At 34.4% G+C, this 19,559-nt stretch overlaps 2 protein-coding genes across 4 annotated transcripts; one reads left to right on the top strand and one right to left on the bottom strand.

The window, feature by feature from the left end:
* Nucleotides 1–1,618: 1,618 nt before the first annotated feature.
* Nucleotides 1,619–14,897, bottom strand: LOC111403919 (K(+) efflux antiporter 5). Of its 3 annotated transcripts, XM_023032586.1 has the most exons (21): nucleotides 14,457–14,653; nucleotides 11,510–11,553; nucleotides 11,109–11,195; nucleotides 10,840–10,907; nucleotides 10,661–10,745; nucleotides 10,495–10,556; nucleotides 10,260–10,335; nucleotides 10,048–10,122; nucleotides 9,256–9,327; nucleotides 9,050–9,133; nucleotides 8,898–8,966; nucleotides 8,687–8,764; nucleotides 8,494–8,582; nucleotides 7,168–7,264; nucleotides 6,553–6,606; nucleotides 5,382–5,477; nucleotides 4,521–4,709; nucleotides 4,365–4,442; nucleotides 2,998–3,042; nucleotides 2,818–2,913; nucleotides 1,619–1,993 (listed from the first exon to the last, which is right to left on the bottom strand). In XM_023032586.1, exons 4-21 carry the CDS (start codon nucleotides 10,866–10,868, stop codon nucleotides 1,952–1,954), a joined length of 1,416 nt encoding a protein of 471 aa, XP_022888354.1. In that variant the 5' UTR covers nucleotides 10,869–10,907; nucleotides 11,109–11,195; nucleotides 11,510–11,553; nucleotides 14,457–14,653; the 3' UTR covers nucleotides 1,619–1,951. The 3 variants fall into 3 exon arrangements, 2 of the variants coding, with proteins under 2 accessions (XP_022888354.1, XP_022888353.1); XR_002704592.1 differs by lacking the exon at nucleotides 11,109–11,195 and having other exon boundaries at nucleotides 2,998–3,047; nucleotides 14,457–14,897; XM_023032585.1 differs by lacking the exon at nucleotides 11,109–11,195 and having other exon boundaries at nucleotides 14,457–14,896.
* A 125-nt stretch (nucleotides 14,898–15,022) lies between these two features.
* On the top strand, nucleotides 15,023–17,186 carry LOC111403920 (CDGSH iron-sulfur domain-containing protein NEET). The gene is made up of 2 exons (XM_023032587.1): nucleotides 15,023–15,437; nucleotides 16,729–17,186. The coding sequence occupies exons 1-2, from the start codon at nucleotides 15,238–15,240 to the stop codon at nucleotides 16,829–16,831; spliced, it is 303 nt and encodes a 100-aa protein (XP_022888355.1). The 5' UTR covers nucleotides 15,023–15,237; the 3' UTR covers nucleotides 16,832–17,186.
* Nucleotides 17,187–19,559: the final 2,373 nt, after the last annotated feature.

The raw sequence follows: 19,559 nt of genomic DNA, 5'->3' as shown, positions 1-19,559 counted from the left end.
TCACTTAAAAATACAGCAATGTCATGTGAAGCCAAATCAATGCGGAGGTCAGATTAGAGTATCAGAAACTGGAGGATGGTCCAACAACAGGTAGCAGGATTAAAGCTATGAATCTAAAAGCAAAATGGAAGTCTTTTGATCTTTTTAATAATTTTTATTTTTCAAATCCACTCGTCAGTGTTCATTTTTTCCACAGTCCTTAGCTTGTTTGATTCTGCATCTAACGTAAATATTCTACTGTTACAGACGCTTGGGAATCAGCTGAATATTGAAATTATGGCTAGTCCTATTTTTACCGAGCATCAGAGGCCATTGAATTCAGAAGCCCCAAAATGCTATTCTTTATTAAGTGGTGGAAATATAGAGCTTCTTTGGTAATAAAAAGTGCATTCTTTCTGAATTTTGAAAAAACTTCTACTCAGTTGCAGAACTACAATCAATTCAACTTCAGAACAGTTAGCGATGTCCATAGGTTTTTAGGTTTCAAATTTTGCATTCATTTTTTTTTTTTTTTTCGCTTGATTCTGTTAGTTGAAGATGAAAAGATTGAAATCATCTTTTCCTTTCACCTAGATGCAATTTGCATTGATGAGATTATTTGCCTTTCGAAGAAGAAATTATAGGAAAAAACGGAGGTTTAATTTCCAGTAACGATTTTGAAATATTATCAAAAATAATATAAATAACAACATAAAATTAGGATAATCCAGTGCTTAAAGCGAATAATAATATTCTATGAACCACCTCCCCCGCAAACCCCCTAAAAGTAATAATAATAATAATAGTAATTCAAAGAGAATTAACGAATGTAGTTGAAATTTCCCGGGTCTTCATCAATTAGAAAATGGTCGCATATTGCAATTGCATGCCTATGCTCTCTGATCTTTGTCAAAATAACATGAGATAAACAAAATTTTGTTACATTGAATAAAATTTTGACGAATAACTAATTGATTTTCTTTCTTTTGGTTATTCTTTTCGCCTTTTTAGATCTATTAATAATCAAATGGATTTTGCCAATTTATAAAATAAAAATTCCAATGGTTTTAGCTGGCCATGATTTTTTCTTTTCTTTTTTGAGATATTTGACTGCGAAATATGAAAGAAATAAGAAATTTTATTTTGCTAAGTGTGAAAAATATAGTAAAAAAATAAATTAATTAAATGGATAAATAATTATAATAATTAAATTTTGAGCTAATATAAGCCATACTCGGTGGAGATTTTGAGAATTGATTTTTTAATCGTTAAGAGAAAAGTGGGGTTATTTGTGAGAGAGGGTAAAAAATTACAGTTGAAATAATGAAATAATGATCAAAAAATCATTTTTGAGTGAAAAATCACTTCCAAACACCCCCATAAAATACTATGCCCTTGTTTGAGCCAACTTTTTGGGAAATAAAAAATGAAATTTTTTACCGTTATATCTATCTTCAAGCCGCAATTGTTGACTGACTGTATTATGTGCGGAACTCAAATTCTATTCCAACGGTCAACTTTTTCATGAAAATGATTTAAAAAATATAGCACAAACAGACTCTATACTATTAAAAATAAAACTCGAGAACAACCTCAAAAGGAAATAATCTATAGGGATATTGAATCAAACTAGGCAACCTGTTCAAATATAACTCATTGACCAATAATTTTACCAAGTAGGGCATGAATCGATTTCTATTAAAAAAAAATGGATAGTTACATTTCCGTTGAATACATCGTGTCGTGCTCTTTATGTACACCAAAAATCTAACCTAGTTTTCTCAAGACTAGTCTGGATAAATGCTTTGAGGCATCCAATTCCTCGAAAATGTATATTGCAAGAATAATTTCTAGAGCTGGTGAAACATGAACCCCGCATTAACATTACACCGGATATATGCCTTCGATGGAAATACGCGGCAAAATGAGAGCAAGAATTTTCAAATCTAGTAGGAAGCAAGGAGACCAAGTGTTACAAGACTCTGTCATGTGCTTCAATCATGGAGACTTTCTCCTGCAAAATAATGATAATTTTGTAAGGTTTATGAAAGATTATAAATAAAAAATCCTTGTTTCTTTTATCTTTACTATGTACATGCTTGAGTATTCTACTTATTTGAAAAGATATTGAAATAATCAATATACAAGGGTTTTCGGTTTCTGGTAGTTTCTGCCCTTTTGTTTCCATTGAAGAAAAAGCACAGAAAAGTCGACTTTGGCAATTAACAGCAAAACAAAGAATCTAGGAAATCAAAGTTGAACAACAGCATCCACGTAACAGAAGGTCGGGGTAGATAAAAGAAATTTTATTTTCAATTTTGGACCCCGTCATTGAGAAATACTCTCAAATTCAGCAACCTGCACAAGTCTACACCTCCATTGGAGTAAAAACTTGCAGCACTAGTTTATAAAAGATATGTTTGAGCGCCATTTCTGTAAGAAAATGTATTTTGAAATAGTGATTTTTTGAATAATACGTTGTTAAAAAATAAGAAAATGTTTTCCATTTACATGTAAAATTATTTTATGAGAGAACACGTTTAAAATCACTCTTCGAAAAAATGGGGGCCAAACATAGGGTAAATTAAAAATTGTCTTTCACTGGGCAGCCACTGCTGCGGAAAGAACTTGTATGCTTATTTGGTGCTCAGTATTGGACATGACTTGACAAAATAAAACAAGTTTTAGTTTCTTATCAATATCTATTGCTACCCAATCCTCCCTACCAAACATGCTATAAGTGTGTTGGCCAAATCATTTCCTGTATTCTTTATGTAGTCTGTGCATGCTCCAAGTGTGTGCATATGTGCTAGTGTACCATTCCAAATGACGTATCACCTCATTATTAGTGCCATTCTCCGATGGAAACCAATGCATAAGAACTCCCAGGTGCATCAGAGCTGGTATCAATTTAAATACAACAGGAGTAGTCACCTGTGTAGCATCATTAAAATTATTAAATTAATAAATGAAGGCATAGAGAGTTTCTTTGGCGATCAGAGGATAAAAGAAACTCACAAGACTCAGAGCTGTTGTTCCAAGAAGAAGAAGATACATCTTCCCCTGAACTTTTGACACAATGTTAGTAGGAAGAAAAATAGGTTTCTAATGGTAGTACAGTAAGGGAAAACAAATTTAAGGCAATTGAGCAGCTAGTAATGCATAGAAAACGAGCAATTAGAAAACAGAATCTTTACGAAAGAAAAACAATCATGCATAGCAGCACCAGAAAATTGCATTCAGTTCAAATGGATCCTTGCTTTTCTCTCAATCATTAAGAGCAACAAACAATTTCCTTTCCATTTAACTCCCACTGACTGGTAGATTTGCAATCCGTTTTAATTTCTTTGAATTGTATTATTTTTAACTAAAACTGCATCAACTAATCGACGTCCTCTTGATTTATTTATTTTACATTTGACAAATTGGTTATGAATAGAGAATTGGACAAACTTAACCTCACCTTCACAGCAAGCATCGAGTTTAGCTATTAGCTAATGTTACTATTTCCAAAGGTAGAAATATGTAATGAAACCAAAAAATGCAATAAGACTCATTTTGCAAGATCTAGTTAGATCATAGCGACAAGGTTATATCTCATATTGCTGAGTAATTTATGCACCAAAAACCATGTCACATTACATACATAAGTGAAGATAAGCATTTTATATTTTCCAACTCAACATTCATTGAAATTGGTTAAATGAGCTCTGGATTGTGTATATAGTTAAGGTACCACATTCAAGTAGATTATTTCGGCTACACAATTTGAAAATAAACAGAAAGATTAAACAGTTAGGGAAGTGGACAAATATATTTATTTAAATTGTCTTTAACATACCAACCCACGCCACCCCGTGCAAGTAAAATTCATTCTTTCATCAAAGATGAAAGGCATGACGCATGCACAATTTTCTTAAATAAGTGATGGCAAGACTTGTACATTAGACATTTGTCCGCTTTAATATCATGTTGAACCACATTGTTTATAAGTCTCAGCTATTAAAGAGTTGATAACTCAAGGCCTAGCTCAAGTGGTAAGAGCGAAATCTTAGACTCATGACCTGGATTCGATCCTCCTTTTGGTGGGAGGAGTGAATCCATTATCCTCTTTTGAAAAAGGAAAGAAACATAAAAGAGTTGACAACTTAAGTTGTTTATCTACTTCAACATATGAATTAATGAAGATCATCACTTGCAAACTATGAACTAAACATAACCTTAATAATATCATGTACAGTATGAGATACCAAGATTTGGCTATGCCCATGAACATGAAAATAATGTCTGACTGAAAAATGTTCAACTCATTAGGTAGTCTTAAAATTTTTGTACATTGCAAGAAAAGGCTAAATTAGAGTTACTTTATGATCAGGAAAGATTACCTCGACAAGATGTAAATTTGAGGCACGACTTAAGAGGACAAATGCAAATTCTCCAATTTGCGCCAGTAACACTCCAACCTGACATATTTGGAGACTTGTAAATCATAGTCTTCTACATTTTTTCAGTAATGAAAATATTTTAAGAAACAGACTTACAATAACTGATGTCCTAAGATTGTAACCAAAGGCCTTTGTGATCGTAGCAGCAACTGTTGTCTTAACAACTATAACCAGAATAACAGAGGCAAGCAATATATCCACATGCGTCCACAGGAATTGTACATGTATCAGCATTCCAATACTAGAAAGGAATAGAGCAGCAAAGAGGTTACGAATTGGCTCCACCTACAAGATGCAATGTATTTGAGAACTGATCACTTCACCATAAACTGCGTGACAATTTTAGGCAGTGACAAGGCTAGTACGTGCAGAGTAAGTGCTCCCTATTTTTTTGTCTACAGAAACAGTGAGTCAAATTATCACATGCCTGTGTCTGGTAAGATTTGGAGTTTCAATGCCAAATAAGGTAAAGAGGAAACACAGCTGTTTTCCAGCAAATGTTGAGGCTTCCACCTTTATACAACTGGATGTCAAGCACCCATATATTTAGCTTTATGGACATGTTCAATTATGTCAACTTCAGTCGGTGAATGAAATAACATAAGAGCTATGACCCTCTTATCATTAGTTTTTTATTCATTTCACATCAATTTCACATGATTATCCCAGTTTTTCCACCAAGGCAACAACTAGTGCAAAAGCCTAATTACATGAAAACAGCAGAAGCAATTAAATGTATACAATATCCAAGCATTTATTTGAATGCGAAGTGGAAGCACTAGTTTATGACAAGAGAAGCCTCTAAGGCTATAGACAAAGAATTCAACATATTGACCTATTCATCAAATTCTTGAGCGGTTGCATGAATTTCTGAAGAACATGAACAGAACTTTTTTCTGAGAACTTCATTTATCTCTGTATAAATTATTCAAGAAAAATGCAGATTCAAGAACATACCTGGTCTAAGGTATGCTGTGCAAAGTCAGTGGTGGATATCATAACGCCAGCAACAAACGAACCCAATTCAAGACTAAGTCCCAGTTTATCACTGCACTGAAATGAAAAGCAGACGAGTACTTTGAAACACAGGTTTTTCATGTAGAAAGCAATGTCCAAAATTCTAGATAAGTTAGTGCTTGGAGAAAGAAAAAAAAGGCCAAATGCTCACATATTTGAATATGATGCGCATAATTCATCAATACAGATTAGACTATAGAAGCCAGTAATTCAAAATTCATTGCATTCAAGAATATCGACTGTTTCAATTCAGCGAAAGGACATTAATATATTGGCAGGAAAAGTAACTTGGAGATCCATGGCTGTACTTCACTCTACAAGTGCCATAACATTGCACAAAAGTCAAAGCAATTTGTCTAAGCATTTATTGAGTTTGTAATGAGAATGTCATCTCTTGAACCAATGGTGCCAACTTTACTCAAAAAAACAACCTTAAAACTTTCATGGGTACTGGAGTCCCATATGAAGTTTTGCAAAAATACTTCATATGATCTAGTTTTTTTCTTTAGAAACTGATTCACGTGTTTAAATGTGCACATTATCAGAAAGCAAATGCAATCTCAGCTCTGCAACATTATTAGTTATATTGAACCCTTAATTTAAAATGTTAAAATGTTAGAGAGGTCACATGTATATCATTTAAATCTTATCTTCAACATGATCTCTCACGTGTAGGTGGGGTGGGTTCATTTTCTCCCACCAAACCCTTAGTTATGTACAATTTCATTAAATGTGTGTGCAGTGAAACTTGAACCCGGGGACCTTTTACCATGTTGAACCATTAGATTTAAAAGTTTAAGCAATTAAAGAGGGCCACATGCATATCATTTCCATCCTACCTTCGACCAACTCCAGACACCCCCAGAAAAGCAATCATCTTCATGATGACAAAATTCTTCCCCAGTTGATTTATAAATTAAATTACAGTCATGTTTAGCTTCTGCACTTTGAATCATTATGTTATTCTTATCAACTATTTATATTTGCCTCTCCACATAAAATTTCACAACTTGTGAAGCAAATCATAAAACAACAAACAACATTATACATCACCAGGGTCACATTTTAAATGTGCTAATTTACCTAATTAAACAGAATATGCGGCACTTACCCAAGCTGACAACAAGCAGAAGGCCACCGCAGCTAGCTGATATAGTTCATTTGTCTGAAAGATTATGAAAACAAATTTCACAAGTCTGGTGCAGGAACATATATAAGAATCAGGAATTCCAAGCTATTCAGAATCCAAAATGTGCTAAGAACACGTGCAGAGGGAAAGAATTTCTTCACCATCTATTTTCTCCTCAATTTTAGCAGGTAAGATACCTGAATTATATTTTGGAACCAGTCATACTTCATATCATATATATCTTTTTTGGAAAAACAAGTACAGTACATCATAAGCTGATATTACTTAAACAGATAAGAGATGTCCATGCAAAAGATTCCGTTGCAGAATTAGATACCAACTTTTCTCCCTAGTATATACATAGCAAAACTAGGACCATAGGCCCTCACAGTGTGGTAGATTCTGGCTACAAGTTTAGTGGCATTGATTATGCAAATTCTATCTAAAATAAAAATGACTAGAGAATTTTAGAAATCAGATGTCTGCATTCATATATTTGTTTTCGACTGCAGTGGTCTTCTGCCTTTTAAACCAAGATATATTTATTTGAAAATAGAGAAGCATGACAGAAAATTTAAAATGTTTAAAAACACCCACTTGTGAGGAAAGATGCGTCATTAACTTCAAAAACTGAGGAACAAAAGACCAAATCAATACAGCTGCCCCAGCAAGATATATAGACAAGGTGAGCAGCCTGAGTCAATAACCAAAAACAGGTCAATAATATAACAACATTGATAAGAAAGGTTATAATACCCGCATCCGAATTTCCGGGTCTAATTATCAAAATTGAAAATTTAGGGGCTCATTTGAGGGTTAATCCACTTTCTAGGACCTTGTAGCAAACTTACCATAAGTGCTAATTCCCACATGTTTTTGATAAAATTCTTGGTCAAACACTTGCATAAGATAAAATTCTTGATTTCTGCTTGATTGATTGACCAACCATAAGGTGAAATTCTTGATTTGTGCTTGATTGACAAAACATAAGGTAAAATTCTTGATTTATGCTTGATTGATTGAACAAACATAAGGTAAAATTCTTGATTTATGCTTGATTGACCAAACATAAGGTAATGTGTAGTGTGAATGCATAAATGAAGGAATGATAGAGAGATTCTTGCTCATTTCATAAATTTCAAGGCAAATTCCACCATCATGAAATTTTCCTTAAAGATGCATGCCTAATTTTCTCCTATTTAAACCCCTCATTCATATTCACATGCTACCACTCACTAGTATAATTTTTTTAGTCCAAATAATATATACACACATTCATAAGCCGAGGTGGAAATTGTAGAGGGATCAAGTCTCTATTATTCTTTCATTCAAAATTCACTGTAAGTACGATGCCTATGTTGAATTATTGTTATGTTATGAATTTCAAGAAAATTATTATGGGTCCCATATGCTATAATATGATTATGATTATATTAAGGGGACCGAAGTTTAGTAACGCTACACATAAGAATTCTTACAACCTATATTCGGTAAATTCTTATGTCTCCATTATACTGATTATGATTATTATGCTCTTTTAAGTTATACACAATAATAATTCATGGCGTACTTATTGAGATTTTATAAATCTCACCCTATGATAATTCCCCCTTTCAGGCAACTGACGGTTCGAGGCAGTCAACGTGGAGATGGTAATGAGGCTAGGATTAATAAATTGTGTTGCGTTTAAAACAAAACTTTGAATTTCAACTTTAATTGTTATGTTAGAATTATTTTCTTTCTTTCATTTTTCGCAGCTACATGATAAAACTAAAATGTATTTATTGATTGAAGAAAAAATAAAAATTATTTCATGTTCTTATTTTAGTTCTTATGAAAGAATTAAGTTTTATTTAGTGACTCTCGAATAGTCAAGGATTCAGGCCGTCACAAAGGTAACAAGATATATTAATATGGGCTTACAATTTTCCCATGGAAACCATTCCTTGGAAAATGCCACTGTTACCACCCAGAATGGGGAGCAAAGCAAATAACAAGCCAACAGCACAATCCTGGAAGGTTTTTCAGACAGGAAAGGGTCTCAGTCAAATGGATGTATAATGAGAAAAGAGATTGATATATTTAGGTAGCTAATTAACAAAGTGTTAAAGCTTGCCTGGAAAATAAGGGTTCCAATTGTCACTTGCCCGTGAAGAGCATCACTATTGTTCCGCTCAACCAGAAACTTAACTACCTGTTGAAATAATATGGAGGGTTTTTTAAATTAGACCAAGATAATCAACAGGGAAATAGATAAGTAGTTCGGTTCACAGTCTTTATTATTCACTAATAATCCTTATAGGAAGGAAACTAAATTAGATATTTACCACTGCAGTTGATGACATTGAGAGAAAACAACCAACAAATATCCCTTCCGACAACTTTGCTCCACATAACTGTAGCAGTGGCATCATGTAAAATTAGCATCGAATACAATAAATTCCCCTAGCAAAAAACAAACAGGATATGCGAACTATACCACTGCAATTATGCCACACAAGAACATAAAAATCACTACTTGAAGCAGCCCGCCAAGAACAGCAACAGGACCCACAACTTTGAGCTGCATCAGTTACTTGTTAAGACACTCTAGACAAGCAAAGATACAAAAATAACATAGTCCAATAACCAAGACAAGAAACGTTAAATAATTTTCAGACGATAGCTTAAGAGCAAATAAGATACCTTTGATAGAGAGAACTCAAGTCCTAAAGCAAATAGAAGAAAGACGACACCAAACTGAGCAACGGTTTCAACCTGTGATATGAAAGGTCGGAGGAAATAAATAAAGAGAGAAAAGAAAAGAAAATTTAATAAACATAATTTTTATGTTAACCCCATCAATATACATTTAAGACAAAAAAAAGGTATGTTAGGACATCAAGTAGCATTAAGCCTTTAAATTAAGCAGAATAGCAGTAGATAGAAAGACGCAAAAGCTCTGATAAAAAGGTAGGCAAAGAAATAAAAAATTATCAAAGCTTTTAGCAACAAAGAATGACCGAGAAGGATTAGACTATGAGCCTTGAGACAAGGCAAGCCATGCCTGGGACACAAGAATGTACCATAAATTCAAACACAATATGGAAAATAATAATAATAATAATAAATACATCTGAGTAGCAACAACATATTAGTATCAGCTTTTTAGTATAAATCCACCTAATGTTAGAGATGGTTGACACTGTATAATTTTAGTTATCCAGAAAATTTACTTTGCTGAAGAGACAAACCCAAAAGTTTTAGAATAAAGATATTTGTAAAATTCTTTAAATTTTACATATGACAACTGATTTGGAAGGTGCGTCTGAATTGTTCTGTTGCTCTTATTGAGCAGTAACACATAAGCAGGCACTTGGAGTATTAATTTAGTTTTATTTCACACCCAACATAGCTACAAGCAGTATCCTCAATTCTAAACTCACAAATGATTTCACCTTCGGAAGTCCTTATACTGGACCAGACAAGACAACATACCTGCACCATTTCACTGATGAATTTCAAACCACCTGGTCCGATAATCGATCCTGCTAGAAGATAGCCGACAATGACCTGACAGATAATTAGTAGGGAACCATCATTTCCACAGTTCGAAACGTAAAATTCATGATTATAAATGCAACCACAAAGGTAAGAATAAGGAGCCAACAAAAATGACAAGATCATGAAACAAGCAGCAAAGCACAGACCGGTTGTCCCAAACAAGAAGAGATAATTCCGCCAATGGCAGCAGAGACTATAACAACCACCAAGTCTGAAATTAGCCTACACAATACAATGTAATGTCAAGTTGAAAAATAACAATATCAAAACAATATACAACATAAACCCCTACATCATCAGCTTTTGCCTTTTTGTCAGAAAGACATGCATGATCCTACAACACACACAAGACAGTATAAGACATAAAATAAAAGGAATGACCTTAAATCTACTTGAAGTACTGGATATTTTGATTTCTTATTCGACATCACAAAAACGTTATCCTGCATTTAAGAATACTTCGTCAGGAGGTGGTGAGTCTTGATGGAGCAAAGACAAAAAAATATCTGGGACATGGTTTCCAAAATCAAAACTAGGTATGAATCACCTTCTGGTCTATCAGAGTTGTTGTGTCATCGGAATCTTCATTCTCAAGAGAGAAAACATCTTGAAACTGGAAAGATCTGGTGCCACTGTCAAAAATTCAGAAGAAAAACAGCAAACTTCAGTCAATTCTCTCAATATTTTCATTTTTTTATATGGAGAAACTCATGAAAAATCCCTCACTTAGCCTCTTGAGTTTCATTTTTCTTCATCTTCTCACGGGTGATTTTAGCCACAGTCTCTAGAACAGCCTGGCAAGCATGATAGAATCTTATCTTAGCACAAAATACAAACTAGCTGAATCTCACTAATATCAAAATCACACTAAGAAATTAAACTAGGCCAAAATCAATTTAGCTATACATCATCACATTCAATCATCAAATCGAGAAAAGGATTGTTGAGAAGTCATCAACTCTCTATTTCTAGATTTAAATAAAATTACTCAGTACCTAAAAATACAAATAATCAGATCCAGGTTTCTCAGAAGAAAGAAGACAGAGTAATGACCATGTAATTGTGAGGCTGAAATAACTTACCTACACAAGCAGATGTATACACAATAATTTACCAACATAAACAGATGCAATGAATGCATTAAAAGCATGACACGGATAGAGAGTATATTATGAAAATTTTGTTTCACATTACAAGTACCCACTTCTATAAGGAAATCGGATAACAGAAAACCTTCGATCTTCAAATATGTTGAAGTGAACCCTTCAGTAAACACCATTTCAATGAACAGTATGCTTTAGAACTTGATATATCAAGAAAACTAATGCTAAAATGAATTTCACTGCGCACGCTTTGGAAAACTTATATGGTGCTTTAAAAGAAATGTCAAATTTACCTGTTGATCGGCTACGGTGCTGTTGAAGCTGCTTCCATCAGAACCTTTGAAGATACAAGAAGAAAGTGATCCAATGTTAACCAGACACAACAAGATGGAAGACACTTGTGGAGAACTCCAGAAAATTTTTATATTTAATTCTTCTATAGATGGCAGATTATTTGGAGCAGACTCTACCATTTCCCTATTATGTAAAAAATCTGTCCCGAACGAAACAAGATTGCGAAGAGAAAAATAGACACCTACGAGAAATACCACAGAAAGTTACACTCAACTAAAATTTTCACTTCGCTAAAGTATTTGGTTATCTTGCCTTTGTCCACATTCATCGTACCAATAGAAGCATTATCCTAGAGCCATTAAATGTGTTTTTCTTGGATATCCTGCTAGCCAAAAAAAGATGACAAATGTTATGAGCCAAGGTACCAAAAAAAATTATATGTCCTCGTGGATGTCACCTTTTTCCATGACAAATCTCTCTCTCCTAAAACTTCTCTTCAGGGCAAAAATTGTACCTAAAAGAAGATAACTTCTAGAAAATTTATTTTCCTCTTCCATTTCACGTTCCTGAGCCACCCGCTCCAGTTCTTGAGTCATCTCGATCATCATCTTTTCCTTATCACCACTTATTACATAATCCAAGCTAATATGCCGTTACTGATGATCACTCAACATCAGGAAAAGAAGATAACTTTCAGAAAATTGATTTTCCTCTTCCATTTCACGTTCCTGGGTCACCCGCTCCAGTTCTTGAGTCATCTCAATCATCATCCTTTTACTTATCACCACTTATTACATAGCCCAAGCTAATATGCCATTACTAATCCACTCAACATCATGGGGCTTCACCACTTGTTGCACTGCCTACCGAACTCCAAGCTACACTGGAAGACGAGATTCTTGTAGGATAAAACATCTTACTTCTCCAGACTACTGAGAGTCTAAACTAGATGGAAACATTTTGAAAAGTACAGGTACTACAAATTCTGAGAATAATCTTAATCTTCCAATTGCTCTTAGGAAGGAAATTAAATCTTGTGCCAAGCTTATCGAGGAATTGAAGGTTTCATCTATTACTCCCATGAAACTATGTTGTGACAACAAAGATGTCATCAATATTGCTTATAATCCTGTACAACGTGACGTTAACCAAAATGTTGAGTTAAATTATCAATTCAATAATGAGAAATTACAAACGCTAGTTATATGTATGCCAGTTGTTCCTACAGATAGACAATTAGTTTATATTCTCACAAATGGCCTTCCTAGAAAATCTTTTGAAAATCATAAAAGTTAGGAATGACAGACATACTTGTACTTGTTGTGCATGTGGCTCATATAGAGTGGAACACGAGTCCTAAATCAAATGGGCCGATGTACAGGGGTATTTCTTGTACGGACCTTAAAATCTTATATAGGCCCAAACTAGGGTTAGTATAAATAATATGATGTAACCCTATTTTTCACAATTGAATAAAAAATATCTCTACTTCGCTCTTGTGGACGTAGGCATACCGTCGAACCACGTAAATTCTTGTGTTGATCTTCTTTTTCATCTCCTTAATATTGTGCATAAAATCCAACAGTACTGTATTGAGGGGAAGTATTAAAAAATGTATAAGATTGAATTTTTAATTCTTAGATATCTGGTAGATAATTTGGAGCAAATTCTAGTATTTTCCTCTTCAAGAAGGAAATCTGTTTCCTGATTAAGACTGTGTTTCCTGATTTGTCTTAATCTGTTTCTAATTTCTCTCCACTTGAGAGTCATTTTTCTACTCTGTATTTGTATAAATAGCGATGTAATTTAGTGTATAGGATGAAATTTACAAAAATTCCCTATAGAATTTTGTTAAACACTAATGAAGAAACACACGAAAGTCTCTTATCAGGAGTTCAAGCTCTATCAGACATTTTACCCGGGAGAGGTCTGCATAGCTTACCAAAGGTTCAATTTGTCGGCTGGTCATGCAGCAATTCAGCTATCTATAAAAGAGTGTCCAAACTATGATTCTGCGGAAGTGTTTTTCTCTTAAGTACCCGCTAAATCAAGATTTTCTAATTATAGAAAGCAGAGAAGAAAAATACTTTCCAGAAATACAATAGATGAAAACAGGATATAACCATGATGCAGAAAATGACAAATCAAGGATAAGTATTATTAAGAAGCACTGTTATCAGAAAATGCACCAAGGACGATTCCTCATGCAACGCATTCATTGGACCCTCAAAGCTTAAGCTTAAATGCCCTGACTTACGCTATAATATGCCTCAGGGTAGAACCTTAGGGTGTTGAGAACTGTGCTCCTTAGTAATGCCCTTCTACTGTACAAATCAATCCAAAACCCTTTGAATCATTCTAATAAGTCCCATGTCCTAGCAAATCTTGAATTGGAGGTGAAAAATTATGACATTGCGTCGTGTAATACCAGTCTTAATATCTGTTACGCTTAAATAATTAATCCAAATGTACTAAATTCAAGTGCTGAAATATTTTTATGGCAGCTGATTGCAGATTAATTTTAAAGATATGCTGCTTTAAAGTTTTTTAATTGTTCTTAATTTTTTTTTTCTACAGAACGTCGTGAAAGCTATTGTTTCATTATTTTATTACCCTGAACTGGTATGCCTTGACATATTTTTATGTTGTTTTGCAATAGTTTTTACGATTAGGAAGTTTTGGATGATTGTTATGATTTCTAATTTTATGGGAAACAAACAACATATCCTCTCTTCCCCGCCAATCAAAAGTCCTAGTCAGGATTAAGCTTCTATCACTAATTATCAAACTGTTAAAGTGTCGTAAATAAATACTCTATAGAATCTTAAACAAAATGCTTCAGGTATTAACATTAGAAATTAGCCTATTAAAGGTCAATTCAATAAAACAAGTCAAAATTTAAAAAGACCATACAAAAATCAGGAAAATAAAGTGGAAAAATCTTACTTTCAGGCTGATCATTTTCAGAAAACTCTTTCTCCAAAACTCGATCAAACATCTTCGCAATACTGCCCTCTCCATTTCCTGGAGCTGAAGAATTAATTAAATTTCCATAAAACCTTTCCCTAATTTCCTGCTCAGATCTAGCAGAGCGACCAAATTCCGCGCACAAAATAATTACAGAAACAAATACAAATACAAAAACTCCACACTCCTTTGTTACCCTCCCCATTGCCGTGGAAAAAGAAGAAAAGAAAGGAAAGGAAAAGAAAAGAAAAGCACTTTTTTATCCAAATTTTCCAGTAATTATCGCGTCGGTAGAGGGTGGCGTGGTGTGGGGGGGGGGTGCGTGGGTATCGTAGATCGAGAGCAAAGGGAGTCTTTGAGTTTGTTGATTTGATGTTATCGGGCGCGGGATTGAAATTCATTAGTATTAGTCCATGGCTGCCTGGAAATGAATATTGGGTTTTTCTCGTCCGTGAATATTTGATTACGTGGGTCCATTTACGACACACGACCAATGAAAAGAAGACACGTAATAAAAACTTTGCACGTCAGAAAATAAAAATCAAAATTCAGGAAGGAAGAAAAGGAAAATTAAAAGAGTAAAATGGCATCCACTCGATTTGCAAGGGAGCGTGGTCGCCACAAGTTCATTGGCTTCGCTCAATTTTTATAAGATAATCACTGTTCCTCCACAGCCAACAGGAGTACAACAATCGAGTTTATGCATTGAATTTCCACTAGACATTGATTTATCAATATTTATCAAACTTTGGCAGTTTCAATGGCGTCCTTGACTAGCACGATTCAATCTGGATTATTCTCGTACGGCAGACCCACGACAACAGTTGCAGCAAGGCCACGGCGGATGGTGGTGGTGAAAGCCGCGGAGGCAATCAACCCAGACATCAGGAAAACTGAAGAAAAAGTGGTGGATTCAGTCATTGTCACTGAACTCGCCAAACCCCTCACTGCCTACTGCAGGTTTTCTTCACCTTTTCAAATTTTACTGCAATGGGTTGGTTCGAATTGCCAGTAGAACATACATTGTGTAACATATCAATGGTTAATTTATTGATTATATGTCTTGTAGACTTGGTTTGAGAGTGTCTGTTCTTCAAAGATGTTAATATTTTCAACATAGCCCTAATTGTAGAGAATTTTCTATTACCCAAGCTTGTATCAAGGCATTTTAATCATGGATGAGCTTACGAGAGACATGTATATGTGAGAATTCCAACAATGTACATGCTCAATGATGACATAGTTTTAGTTGATTGAGATTATAAACGGCATAAATCAAGTTAGAACTAAGAAGGAGCATTTCGGAGTTTAATGTTACAGATAAATAGAACTATGATCAAAGGTACGGAATGCACTTTTAGTCGAAGTGGAAGTAAAGGTTGTAGTAGAGTCATTTTATATAAGATTGTATTGTCTCAACTAGCAATAGTTTAGGTATTTAGGTATGATTATTAATCCGGGACGAGGACTTTAGAGGATGTATTGTATAAGATTAGAGCATGATGGATTTATGTCCCAAGTGGACATGGCACTAATTCAAAATAAATTAAGGGAATGTCAACTTAGGTGGTTGGGGCATGAATTGTGCAGACTCAAAGAAGTCATCGTCCACGATAGCAATGAAATTGGAAATCCTTGTAGAGATGTTAGACGAGGAAGAGGTAATTAAAATTAAAGTGGTTGGAGGCTGATGCAAAGAATTTGATTTAATTAGATCTTTTGATAGATATGACGCTGGATCGAACCAATGTGGAACATGGTTAATGGAGAGGTTTGTGGTGAGCTTTTAGGCCCTCATTTTCTATTTGTAGATAGGTAATAATAGAAAAGAGATGAAATAGCTTCAGCCTTCAAGTTCTGTTTATCCAGGAATTTGTATTAATATCAATTTCATCCATGGTGATTTCAGAAGTTCAGAAGTAATACTGTTGAAAAATCCTTTTCCATGGGACAGAAAACTCTATTGAAAGATGTTCAATTAAGATGCTGATTCACGTTCATAAAAAATGCTAATTTTGTAATTGATAGCGCAATATAATGCCGATGAAGAGTATGATTTATTAGAATCTATCTTATTCTTTTCAGTGAAGTAATAAGAGTAAAATTCTTCATGATGGAACATTCAATTAACCGTATTTCTAGCTTTTTACTTCGTTTCATTTATTTGTATTCATTGATGATATCTTGGTGGTGTTTTATCAAGTTGAGTTTCGATGTCTAATGCTTCATCTGATTGCTATTGTTGGTGCAGGTGTTGGAGGTCTGGGACTTTTCCTTTATGTGATGGAAGCCATGTGAAGCACAATAAGGCTACTGGAGATAACGTTGGACCTCTGCTCCTCAAGAAGCAGTAAATAACGTCTGCTTCATTTGTGTGATGAAGAGGTTTTTCAATCGTAAAAATATTACTATTATATGCTCTATTGTTCGAATAAATGAAGCATTCTGAGGTGTTCTTTAGCTATGACTTCTGAGTCAGCTATGATTTCTTATTCCCCTATTACTGTGAAACTTAGATACTCCATCTACTAGAATATATGAAGTTCAGAGGAACTTTTGTTGATTTGTGTTGCAGTTCCCCGATTTCACCAGTTCAGAATATAGAACCTCCTGGTCGAGGTTTGACTCTCTGATATGATTAAATGCTACATAAGTTGTTTGCAGCTTAATAAATCCAAAAGTCATATGAGCATTGAAGTGTGGTTTTAAGGTTTCACTGTCTTCTACAAAGAAATTGTTGCGTCCATCGTTGAGTTACATTTGCAATATTAATGACTTCACAAGCAACCTTTCACAAGTTGTATTATTAGATTCCTGGCGTGCTTAATAAACTATTGCTATGAATCTCTTGGTACATCATTCATACTGTGACATTGTTGATGCATCACTTTCAGTCATTTTTCTACGCCATTTTTTTTCCCATACCCTGTATTTTAAAAATTTTATTGTTCCTCTCAATTAACAGATACTTGATGCTGAATTATTCCAGATTTGTCCTGCTCCTTTCTCTTATTTGAAAAGATAGAAATATTGAAATTGCAGTAACAAAAATATGAAAGGAGCCCTTGGAAAATTTTTCCATGTGACGTCTTATTCTCAGTAAATTAGATTTAGATTTAGGGTTCATCATTGAATCCTTTTTCACCATTCTGTTTGATTATCTGATACATCAAAACAACTAGGTAGGTAATGTATTGTGTCAGTGATTTTTTTCTTGAAAGGTAATCAAATATTTGATTAATCAATGAAAAATATACAAGAAGTGTATTATCAATTTACACCAGAAAGGAATAATATAAAATTGGGCAGCCCATCTGTATGCCATCAGCCGTAGCATTAAATCAAATATACAATGTCAAATAAAACAAATTTCTAATATGCTCTGTTGTCCAAGTTTTATCATCAAAGCAACGGCTGTTTCTTTCTCTCCACACGCACCATACTATGCAACACGGAATAAGGTCTCATACAAGTTTGCTATCCCTGTTGCGAAACTTTCTCCTCTATGCCTTTAACACGTCTTCCATGTCAAGACCCAATTCATGTGTTGAGACGCTAGAATATCGTTCAACAACAAATGAGTAGCAGCACAGGAAGAAATAAGTGGTCAATCGTCTTTCCATTTCTCCTACACATATAGCACTACTCTGTAACATAAAAACCCCTTGTCTAGAGATTATCCACAGTTAACACATGTCCCCTGACAACCGTCCATAGTAAAAATGTCACATTTGGAGGCAATTTACATTTTCATACCATCTTCCAAGAGAATGAACTCTCCACGGGTCCCAAAAGGATCTAAAATACGTGCCGACTGAGAAGATACCATCTCGTGTCAACCTCCACCTACTACACTCACTATCTTTGACCCTAATGTGCACGTCATACAAAGATGTCAGTGGCAAAGCATAATCATCCATTTCCCAATCTTGCAAACCCCGCTGAAAGACAATGATCCAACTGAGACTACCATTATGTATATTGAAGACTTCATTTATCATGGTAGACAGTTCCAAAGCAATACAATTTGAAGAGGGAAGTCCCTCCTTGAGCAATTGCTCTCCAAACCAACAATCGTCCAAAAAACTAACAGTATTACTATTCTCTACCACAAAAGTCAATCTATACCAAAAAGCGCTCCACCATCGTCGAATATACCGCCACAAACTCACCCCATAAGAGCCACGACCATCGACTGAGCACCATCCCCCGCCATAACACCATCTTTTAAGTTTTAATATGTCGTAGTGAGACGGTGGATACATGAATGAAAATGAATATCTTTGCGTTTACGAAAAAATTGTCCTAAGCATTTCAGTCATCTGGCAATTTCATTTATGAATCATCCACCTTGACGTGTATTTTCATTTCTTACTTAGTTCAGTTAAACATCACTATCTTGTTACTGAATATATTCACAAACAAAATTAAGCTTCTTGTTTGGCCATCAAGGAAAAACTTTTATATTGAATTAACAATTTTGTCAATAATTTTGCTAGTGTTCTCCAATTTTTGTCACCGTTTAATATTTGAAGAACCAAGGTTTTGTCTTTAATTTATCATTTTTCTGGTAGCATACTGAGTAGTTTCTCTCATATGGCCAATGCCACACCAGTAGAACCCACTCAACTAACTTTATTGTTGGTCTTATGTAATACATCCCTAGAGGTTGAGAAGCCATTATTATGACAAGAAAATTCTGATTATTCATGTTTTACGTGCTGTCTTTTTCTAAATTTTTTTATCATTTACTTAATAGTAAAAGAATGACTGTTTTGAGGTCTTTTGCTAATTGATTGGACTGAAAATTGCAGTGATTGGACCATCTGTCTTTGTTGATGACAAAGAAAAACTGCTAAATGTGACAATTGACAAGTCAAGATGAACAAACTGAATTGATTAATTTTGATTTTCCATTTGATTAATGGCAACTTTGGTCAATGGGCATCTTTTATTGAAGGAGGGGCTGCTTGATTAATGGGCATTGATAATGGGAATAGGGCATAGTGATTAAGTCCCGTTTGTTACTCATTTTTTTTTAAAATATATTTTTCTTTCTTCTTTTCAATCACACATTTTTTA

This window comes from Olea europaea, chromosome 11 (genome assembly GCF_002742605.1).
Source record: "Olea europaea var. sylvestris chromosome 11, O_europaea_v1, whole genome shotgun sequence".
Classification (NCBI taxonomy): Eukaryota; Viridiplantae; Streptophyta; class Magnoliopsida; order Lamiales; family Oleaceae; genus Olea; species Olea europaea.
Note: the sequence above shows the minus strand (reverse complement) of the source record. Positions and strands in the feature narration are given on the sequence as shown.

Coding starts and splice junctions, on each gene's coding strand:
- LOC111403919 (XM_023032585.1), bottom strand. CDS start 14,682: ATGGGGAGGGTAACAAAGGAGTGTGGAGTTTTTGTATTTGTATTTGTT. Junction 7,265..8,493: donor ATGGTTTCCATGGGAAAATT/GTAAGCCCATAT, acceptor TTATTGACTCAG/GCTGCTCACCTTGTCTATAT. Junction 6,607..7,167: donor TGACGCATCTTTCCTCACAA/GTGGGTGTTTTT, acceptor ATAATCTTTCAG/ACAAATGAACTATATCAGCT.
- LOC111403920 (XM_023032587.1), top strand. CDS start 15,238: ATGGCGTCCTTGACTAGCACGATTCAATCTGGATTATTCTCGTACGGC. Junction 15,438..16,728: donor CCCCTCACTGCCTACTGCAG/GTTTTCTTCACC, acceptor TTGTTGGTGCAG/GTGTTGGAGGTCTGGGACTT.